We start from the raw sequence: 10,374 nt of genomic DNA, 5'->3' as shown, positions 1-10,374 counted from the left end.
ATGTGTCAAAAGGTTGAAAAGTTCAAGGGGGGCGAATACTTTCGCAAGGCACTGTAGCATGCAGAATAGATAATCAATCGATCACAACATGAGATATAATAACAATGACTTCTACCTTGGGAGTGGTTGGTTGCTCTGACACAGACTCTGACTCTGACTGACTGCTACCTAGCTTCCTATTGCTTTTAGTTGGTTGTTTGCTGCCAGCCTTTTTCTTTGTCACCTGAGCAGCCTCGTGGGTTTTCTCAATATTCTCCAGATGATTAGGGAAGTACTGTTATTGTGCAGACAAAGACAGTATAGTTTTAGTATTTTTGCAAAAGCACTATAATGAACTTCTTTGTAATATTACATGGAAATTTTGCACAAGACATAGTGTGTGTGCTCCCAATGGCATGAAGTGAATCACACCAGTTAGGGCTGCACGACTATGGCCAAAATGATAATCACGATTATTTTGATCAAAATTTTGATCGCAATTATTCTCACGATTATTTGTTGATTTTAACCAAAACAAATGTTATCGTCACGTAGGCTATTTATAACTGCGAGAGGGAGTGTGATGGACACTACTCACAGAGAGACGGCTGACTCATTATGAACAGGTCCAGCACGGGTCGAATGGCGGATACACACGTCGTGTGTATGAAACGTTTGTATCTTCACTGAGCTGCATTTTTATGACCTATGATATTCTGGCTATGGGTCACATCTCTGGCCCAGGTCCAGCAGCTCCGTCTCACACGCTGTTACTCTACCACCGCGCAGCCACACTTCTGACATTTGTCCACAGTTTTAATTTTTATTAACACAGCTGTATATTGAAGTATGAGGGGCAAACCTTTATTTGTACCAGTGTTCCATGGTAACTCTGCTATCGCGGCCGCCACGCGAAGAACACAGAGAAGTTATTGATGCAACTAACTTCAGTTGGTAGAGTACAGCGTGTGAGACGGAGCGGCTGGACCTGGGCCAGAGATGTGACCCATAGCCAGAATATCATAGGTCATAAAAATGCAGCTCAGTGAAGATACAAACGTTCATACACACGACGTGTGTATCCCCATTCGACCCTGCTGGACCTGTTCATAATGAGTCAGCCGTCTCTCTGTGAGTAGTGTCCATCACACTCCCTCTCGCAGTTATAATAGCCTACGTGACGATAACATTGTTTTGGTTAAAATCACAATAATCGTGAGAATAATGTGCGATCAATTTTGATCAAATAATCGTGATTATCATTTTGGCCATAGTCGTGCAGCCCTAACTGTTGTATTCACTTCATGCCATTGGGAGCACACACACCTATGTCTTGTGGCAAAATTTCCATGTAATATTACAAGAAGTTCATTATAGTGCTTTTGCAAAATACTAAAACTATACTGTCTTTGTCTGCACAATAACAGTACTTCCCTAATCATCTGGAGAATATTGAGAAAACCCACAGGCTGCTCAGGTGACAAAGAAAAAGCTGGCACAAACAACCAACTAAAAGCAATAGGAAGCTAGGTAGCAGTCAGTCAGAGTCGATCTGTGTCAGAGCAACCAACCACTCCCAAGGTAGAAGTCATTGTTATTATATCTCATGTTGTGATCGATGATTATCTATTCTGCATGCTACAGTGCCTTGCGAAAGTATTCGCCCCCCTTGAACTTTTCAACCTTTTGACACATTTCAGGCTTCAAACTAAAGATATAAAATTTATTTTTTGTGAAAATCACCAACAAGTGGGACACAATTGTGAGTGGACGAAATCGATTGGATATTTTAAACTTTTTTAGCAAATAAAAAACTGAAAAGTGTGCGTGCAAAATTATTCGGCCCCTTACTTTCGTGCAGCACTCACTCCAGAAGTTCAGCGAGGATCTCTGAATGATCCAATGTTGTCCATGACTGATGATGATAAATAGAATCCACCTGTGTGTGATCAAGTCTCTGTATAATGCACCTGCTCTGTGATAGTCTCTGTGAAAGCACAGAGAGCATCATGAAGACCAAGGAACACACCAGGGAGGTCCGTAATACTGTTGTGAAGAAGTTAAAGCCGGATTTTGGATACAAAAAGATTTCCCAAGCTTTAAACATCCCAAGGAGCACTGTGCAAGTGATCATTTGAAATGGAAGGAGTATCAGACCACTGAAAATCTACTAAGACCTGGCCGTCCCTGTAAACTTTCAGCTCAGACAAGGAGAAGACTGATCAGAGATGCGCCAAGAGGCCCATGATCACTCTGGATGAACTGCAGAGAACTACAGCTGAGGTGGGAGAGTCTGTCCATGACAACAATCATTCGCACTGCCAAATCTGGCCTTCATGGAAGAGTGGCAGAGAAAGCCATTTCTCAAAGATATCCATAAAAAGTCTCGTCTAAAGTTTGCCACAAGCCACCGGAGACACACCAAACATGTGGAAGAAGTTGCCTGGTCAGATGAACCAAAATCAAACTTTTTGGCCACAATGCAAAATGATATGTTTGGCGTAAAAGCAACACAGCTCATCACCCTCAACACACCATCCCCACTGTCAAACATGGTGGTGGCAGCATCATGGTTTGGGCCTGCTTTCTTTCAGCAGGACAGGGAAGATGGTTAAATTGAGAGGAAGATGGATGCAGCCAATACAGGACCATTCTGGATAAAACCTGTTGGAGTCTGCAAAACCTGAAACTGGATGGAATTATCTTCCAACAAGACAATGATCCCAAACATACAGCAAAATCTACAAAGGAATAGTTCACAAATAAACGTATCCAGGTGTTAGAATGGCCAAGTCAGTCCAGACCTGAACCATCGAGACTTGTGGAAAGAACTGAAAACGGCTGTTCACAAACGCTCTCCATCCAACCTCACTGAGCTCGAGCTGTTTTGTAAGAAGAAATGGGCAAGAATTTCATCTCTCTCGATGTGCAAAACTGATAGAGACATACCCCAATGACTTGGAGCTGTATCGCAGCAAAGGTGGCTCTACAAGTATTAACGACAGGGGCCGAATAATTTTGCACGCACCACTTTTCAGTTTTTTATTTGCTAAAAAGTTTAAATATCCATAGATTTCGTTCCACTTCACAATTGTGTCCCCACTTGTGGGTGTTCTTCACAAAAATTTATTTTTCATATCTTTATGTTTGAAGCCTGAAATGTGTCAAAAAGTTCAAGGGGGCCGATACTTTCGCAAGGCACTGTACATGTCTTCTGTATGTCTAAATATTTCGAAAACATATCCGTAACACCACATGCTCCCCATGTATTGCATGTGACTTTTGTAGTGACATTCATATTGTTACATATTGTAATCTGGTAACAATTAGCTAGTGGGCCTGTATTAGGTAGCATCTAGTCCCTTACCACATGTCACAGTATGGTATAATTGTTCAAGCATTATAAGGAGAGAGCTAATGTTTTAAACAAAATCACACTGGCAAACAACAAGAAGGGGTGGGAATCAAATTGTCTTTTGGCAAAATGTCCAAGAAAAATGTACAAAAGCTGTGTCTCAACTGTAAACTTGTTGACAGTTCACACACCTCTTAGTCTACTTTTATTGAAATCTGCAGAGTACACAAATCATTTAAACATGGCTGTATTAGTAGTAAGACTGTTGCAGATACATTCATTCCTTTGGTTTACATCCAACAGAAATATTTTTTGTCAGCAGGGGAAAGTAAGAGACCCCGTTAGAATTCCAGAGGTAAGAAAGAAATAATATCTCCCCCGAGCGGGTCCCCAGATACATATAGGAGACAAGACAGCAACAACCAATCAGATCTGAAAAAGCCCACTGGTCTCAAGGTGGAACACAGCCCGGTCTTTAGGTCCTTGCAGCTTACCCTTTGAAAAGTAGTATGCTTTTGAATAAACACGTCTGATGTTACAAAGTTTTTGTGAAGATTTACTTTTTTTGGTTCCATTTGGAAAATGTTGATTAATTCTGCAAAGAGAATAATATAATATAAAATCAAAAGGCAAAACCATATCAAGATGTTACCCTTGTCTTGAACGTGAAACACTTTTTTTTTCAGCAGCGGAGACCGGAAAATGTTCTCCAGAAACTTCCAGAAAGTTAAATAAGAAAATGTCTCCCTGCCCAAGAACAATGAATGGATTGAAATTATTCCTGGGCTGCCCGCCAGACCTCTTTCTGTCCGTCTCCTCCTTATTGAGAGGATGAATGTAAGATTGTGGAACTCCCATACTCACAGTTAGATAACAGTCTTTCACTCCTTTGACATCAGTAATGTATATTACATGATCCATTGTAGGTGAAAACGTTTTTGCTAATTCTATAACCATGACCACATATATTACTTAAGACTCTTGACACTATTGGAACTTTTTTTCCCAGCATTGAAAAGATTGTATAGCAAGATAATGTTTGTTTTCACTTACTGTAGGACACTGCATGTTTATTTCACTAGCTCAAGAGTTTTAAACTGTTACATAAATGACCCTATTGCTCTCCAACCCCTAACTGTAAATTGATATTAAAAGCATGTAATATTGACCCTCCTGCTCTCTGTCCAAACTCTGAGGCCAGCTGCTTAACACTGTGCTTATTTTGGACCCTCACAGCTGCTGAGAGGTCAGCCCAAACCTTTGGTTTGACCTGCTCCCCTCTCCTCACCCCACGGGGTCCCCACTCCCTGTCTCCCTGCCCCCACCCTGTGGACAGCCCCCCTCGCCAATCCTGCTGCTGCCACACCTCGCTCTACAGTCAACAGTAAAGAACACTTCGGGCCTGCTCTTTCAACAGTGCAGAAAAGACACAACTCATCCAAAACTCAATCCATCAAGTCTATCCCCTCTCTCCTTCACTGACCCCTATAGGTCAACCCCTGCACACTGTGCTCTCACTGGACCTTGTGCAATAGAGGTAAAACAGCACATCTCTTACAACCCATGTACTGTAGGTCTTATGACCTACGTAGTGTGGATTCTGTGTTAAAGGTTACAATACCATTTAAAGATTTTAGTGTATTATACCACAGCTCCCTTTCACCTCAATGACACACAAAATGTGGCCATGTATCTGTGAATACGTTAAGTAGTTAATTGCACTAGACTTCATTATCTTAAAATGTTAACTACTCACCTTTTCATTAGTTCTAATGATTGTGGGGTTTCTTGTATTTAACATCTTTGAGTGATTCACATATCCTTTGCACTACATGGAAGTCTTGACTTCACTTGACAGTCATGTGAGAATCACTAGAGTGACATGAATGGAGTTTTGAATTTTTAGATGCTTAAGCGTTCATAGACTGTTATGTAGGATTAAGGAATTGGGTCTGTGACCTTAGCATTGCTGGCTGAATTCTCAGGCCAGATGAAAATATGGCAGGAAAGTAATAAGGTAACACTTCCCTCTGTAATAATCATTTGAGTGTTTGAGTTTTTTTTATTATTTACATTGAATCTCAACCTGCCCAACCCTCAACTGTTAAGCTGCTAATGGACACATTAGAGGATAAATTAGAAGATACCAGATAAATGCATTTAATTAAATAGATATGTTGAAATTGCAAATGATAATGTAAATAATTTAGTATATAGTTAACTCCGGACAGAGCATTAATAGCACTACATCAATTTATTGTGCCTCTTAATTTATTGTTGATAATGTCTTTTTAATTTACTGTCCCCATCTATGACAGACATGATATTAGATAACCACTAAATGAGTGGCCATATTCTTATTGTCATTATTTTGTCACACTCATTCCTTTCCTCTCCTTCCTTTATTTGTTTTCGATAAGTCCAATCCAGCAGCATCTACCCTCAACACCCTCGATCTCCTTTGTCTCTGTCCCCTCAGCCACTGTTGACATCCACACTACTCGAGCTGGACAAGCCATCAATGCCCTCTCCTCCTCCAGTCTCCACTCCCAGAAGACACCATCAACCACGGGAGCCTTATAGCTTTAGTAAAGGTCTTCGTATCCTGTCTTTCACTGAGCCAATCATCCACTAAGGTCATCATTACTCACAAGAAGAGTAAAGGACAGCCCAGTTGCCCTGGCTGTGTCTCATAAGCAGAGGTAGGGCTTTACCACACTTTAATATTTTGATTGATTGATTGTAGTTGAATGGATGGAGGGATGAGAGCACTGAAAGACGCTAATCACTGAGTTTGTAATGTTGATTTTTAAATATTTTTAGCCATCAACACAACAACTAATGCTTACTGTCCATCCTGACGAAACACCATTCAGACCGAAAGCCTGAACAGCTTCTTATCTCAGGTAAAAGACCTTTTGTGTTCAACTTGGTTGTTGACAGCGTATTAAGATCAGTTGCTACAGTCCTAATCCCACAGATAGATCCCATTAAACCTAAACAAGTTTAATAAATTAGTATACATCACATCTGTGTAATAGTCATCAGAGAATTAATTCTCCCAAATGGGCTCCATGTTCAAATCACTGATCTGCTTCAAGGGAACCCCTGTGTTAAGAAATCATGTTATACTGGTAATGTATTATAACTGCTGTTTTTTTTTTACAGGACCCAGTCGTAAGCGCCACACCTCCTCGTCCAGTTTCAGAGAAGATAAAGAAGAGAGGAAGAAAAGCAAGATGAGAGGGCAGCGTTCTCCTCGGATTAACCAAGGAAGTTTGTTCAGTCCTGTAAGTCCAGTTACCTGTGAATTAATTAGTTTGTCAATTCAGTCCAAAATCACACTTCCAATGTCTCTTAATCAAGCAAGCAAAACCCGGAGGAGGGGCTTCTCACTAAAATGAAAAAGCTGGCCACCTTAAGGGTTCAGCCACTTTAAGTATGTGAGTCTGGCTGTAGTTTGTCACTATCTGCTGGCTAATCCCCTTCACTTTAACCAGCTGGTAGCAAAGCAAGCATGGGAAGTTGGCTTGGTCTTCAGGAGTTGTAGCCCTAATGCTCCATCGTTGAGCATTATTTCACCAACAGATAAACTGAACACACCACTGCACTGCTGCTTCCACGGCTATTACGTTACGTTACTTTATACTCATCGACAACCGCACCTTCATCTGTTTGTTGTTGTTGCTTTCTCTGTCTCCTCTCCACCGCACACTTGTACTTGTTATTTGGTATGTACCAACAGTACCTTTTTGGGGTACTTTCTCTCTGTAATAACAAAACTATTTCACTTGTAAAATAGTAAGTCCAAACCTAACTCCTCTCTACCTTCCTCTCTCCTCCAAAACCCTACAACCTCCAGGCTTTCACCACCTTCAGACCTCTGATATATAACTAAGCTCTCCCGAAATGAAGTGGACATCCCCTTTAAAATCTTAGTTTTTCTACATTATCATTAGTTGAGTAGTGTGATTTGAGCTTTTGCTGTGGAGTTTTGACTGTTCAATATTTTTCTTATGTATTTTATTGAGAACCAGAGAGCACCAGTTTTTGTTTTTTGTTTTGTATCCCCCCCAGCTGTTTTGGTGTGGTAGAACATAACACACCTTGCCAACCCAAACCCCAGAGATAATGAAACAAAATAGAATGACAAATAAAACTAGAACTGCACGCGTTTCACACGGGGTCCAAGCCTCCCCCGCCAGTCGTCCCCAGCGAACCGGGAAATGTCCTATGTTGATCAGAGCGCCCCCTAAGGGCCTGTCTTTTACCCCATTTGGCAGTGGCCTCCGGGCGGCGGTCGAAACATCCTTACCGTTTGGTTTTTATAGCATTTACTGCGCGAGATATTGCAATTGCAAATTTCCCCTGTAATGCATTGCTTTGTCACAAACCAACAAACGTGATTATAGCGCCCCTAATGCCCATCGTTACCAAATTCGTTATGAAGCCCCCCGGCGCATGCCAACATCAACCCAAGTTTGGTGTCGATACCACGTATTTGGCCGAGATAAGGCAAAGTCTGTTCGTGAAAAACCACCTTTTTGTATTTGTAGGCGCCCCCTAGTGGCCAATGTTCGTGACATTTGTTACAGAGCCTCAGGGGATCATAGCAAGTAATATTGTAAAGTTTTGGCTTTGATAGCATTATTTTGACCGAAATATGGCAAGTTTGTTCATGAAAACAACCCCCTTTTTTGTATTTGTAGCGCCCCCTAGTGGCCAATGTTCGTCAAATTTGGTACAGAGCCTCAGGGGGTCATAGCAAGTAATATTCTAAAGTTTGGCTTTGATAACATTTGTCTTGGCCGAGATATGGCAACGGAAATGTTTCCATAGCTAGCTACACAACTTTGTTTGCGCGTAATACGCACAATTTTTATCCTATAAATAATCTTTATGCAAACTTTTGTCAGGTTGGTCTGGAGATGGTATGTGCCAAGTTTCGTGCAGATCCATTGCACGGTCTCGGAGGAGATAGAAAAAGTAGGTTTTTGATAAATCGCCATTTTTTCCACGCATAAAAGTCTCGGCGGAAATGGCGTGGCCTATATCACGAGACTCAGTAGGATCCAGGGAACGCTGGATGTTAAGGTTTTTAAATTTTCCGATTACGGTTTGGTAGTTATAGGGCCAACGTTTTTTCTCCTGCTATAGCGCCACTAGTGGTGGAAGTGGTCAATTTTTTGTGCTGAGGTCTTTGCGGACTTTTGACCAGTCCTGAAATGGCGCTTCGCCACCATGTACGGTTTAGGCTGCAGCACAACTTTTATGCGGAGAAAATAATAAAGAAAAGGAAACCGTCGCCTTGCATAACCGCGGTGCACGCATCCTCGCTTGGACCCCTAAAAATTGCATCCACTTAGGAAGGAGAAACATGTGATTATTAACAAATAGAGCTGCGTGGAGAGGTAATGAGCTTTGAATCTCCTGAATTGGTCTCCATAATGTTTTTTACAGTGGAGAGTAAAACAAAATAGTGTTTTTTCTTAGACAAAGGACAACAGAACCAAAGGCTGATGCGTCATGAGCGACGAGATAATTATCTTCCATGAACACAGCTGATCCTGTTTAGAGTTGACTGCACCAAGCCGAATTTTATCAATGTATCGCTCCATACTAAATAACAGGTTAGCAAAGCAGGCCCCCGTTCCGTTGTATTTCCCTGCAGAATTACTTTAGGCGCCCTTGGTTTCTTACCAGCTCATATCACTTGTCGAAATTGTTTTATATGCATAAGAAAAAAGGCAGAATGGCGAAAATATTGGTATAGACTGAAAGACCAAAAGTCTGGGCGAAAACCATATCGGCCAATCGGAACGGTAAAGCCCTGCCGTGATTTTTTTGCTGCCTCATTTTATGGGACAACACTCCTACTTTTTTGATGTTAAACTTATAGCCCCCCCTGAAAACGCCACAATGTTGCCAGTATTTTGCGAATAATGTCCAGCAGTTGGTGGGTCGTTGAATAAAGTAGAGATTGTCAGCAAAAGAGCTATGAGATGTCCTATGCCGCCCGACAGCACACCAGTAAGGAGTAGGGAGGATTTAACGAGTCACTGGAGCGAGGGTTCTAGTAGCTACAGGCAAGAGCAACGGGAGAGTGGGCAGCCCTAGTTATAGGAATAGTTGGGACCTCGCGAATTGTTATTACATAGCGCCATACCGCGATACAAACTGTAAATCCAGAAATAAATTTAGACCCAAAACCAAATTCTAAAAACACAAAACAGTCCCCACTCAACCCGATCAAAAGGCTTCTCCGCATCTGAATGATATACAACTTCAGCAGACTGAAAGCTTGTCCAGAAAAAGCACGATATTTCAAGAGTTTTCTAACTTAGAAGAACTGTTGTCCACTGAAAACCCCGTTAGATCTTCAGAGGCTATATCTGGCTGGCATGGATCCAATTGACAAGCCCAGACTTTAGCTATAGTTTTACATCATCTGAATTCAACATTCTCCGGCCTCCAACTTATACCATCTCTGGACATTATCTTCTTTAAGATAAGCGAATCAAAGCCTATTCAGAGTTGGGGAAGACCCTCCCTCCAAAGTAAGACGCCAAAGCAATAATTACCAAAATTATATCGAGGCGCCACTACACGTCCTTTCCCTACATAGTTCACCGGATGTTGCTATTCCAATGGATGTCAGCGTCACTCACTGTACATACAATGTTGATTCGTTACTTTTATAAGTTAGCTGGCTTTTTTCTTAACCATCCGTCCCAAATTTGTCTCACACTTGCACCACTTTATTGGCCATTGTTCCTGACCTCACTGTGACGATTAACACCTCCAGAAGCAACACGTAGCTGGCTTCAATTTTCATGATATTGCATCCGACTGGGCGTGGTATTGTGTGTGCTTTTGCCAGTGGCAACAGTATAACCGTAATTTAAATAATGTTTATTTACTCTCGTAACTACTGGTTTTTTTGGATGTTATCTTTGCTTACGGATCAAGTGGTCTGTCTGTTCACTTTCAGTCGCTGAGGTGTCCTGTTGAGGGTGAATCTCTCTCAACCACAACAACGG

The 10,374-nt window shown here is 41.6% G+C and overlaps 1 protein-coding gene across 12 annotated transcripts in view; it reads right to left on the bottom strand.

Moving 5' to 3' along the window:
• sycp2 (synaptonemal complex protein 2) overlaps positions 1-10,374 on the bottom strand; it is a 46,899-nt gene that overhangs the window by 22,823 nt on the left and 13,702 nt on the right. For all 12 annotated transcript variants that reach the window (XM_032519739.1, XM_032519745.1, XM_032519740.1 and 9 more), the window contains one exon: positions 116-274. In XM_032519739.1, the coding sequence (XP_032375630.1) occupies positions 116-274 (159 nt within the window). The remainder of the gene's footprint in view (positions 1-115; positions 275-10,374) is intronic.

The sequence above is a fragment of the Etheostoma spectabile genome, chromosome 7 (assembly GCF_008692095.1).
Source record: "Etheostoma spectabile isolate EspeVRDwgs_2016 chromosome 7, UIUC_Espe_1.0, whole genome shotgun sequence".
Taxonomy (NCBI): Eukaryota; Metazoa; Chordata; class Actinopteri; order Perciformes; family Percidae; genus Etheostoma; species Etheostoma spectabile.
The sequence above is the reverse complement of the archived record's forward strand: the minus strand, read 5'-3'. Positions and strand labels throughout refer to the sequence as shown.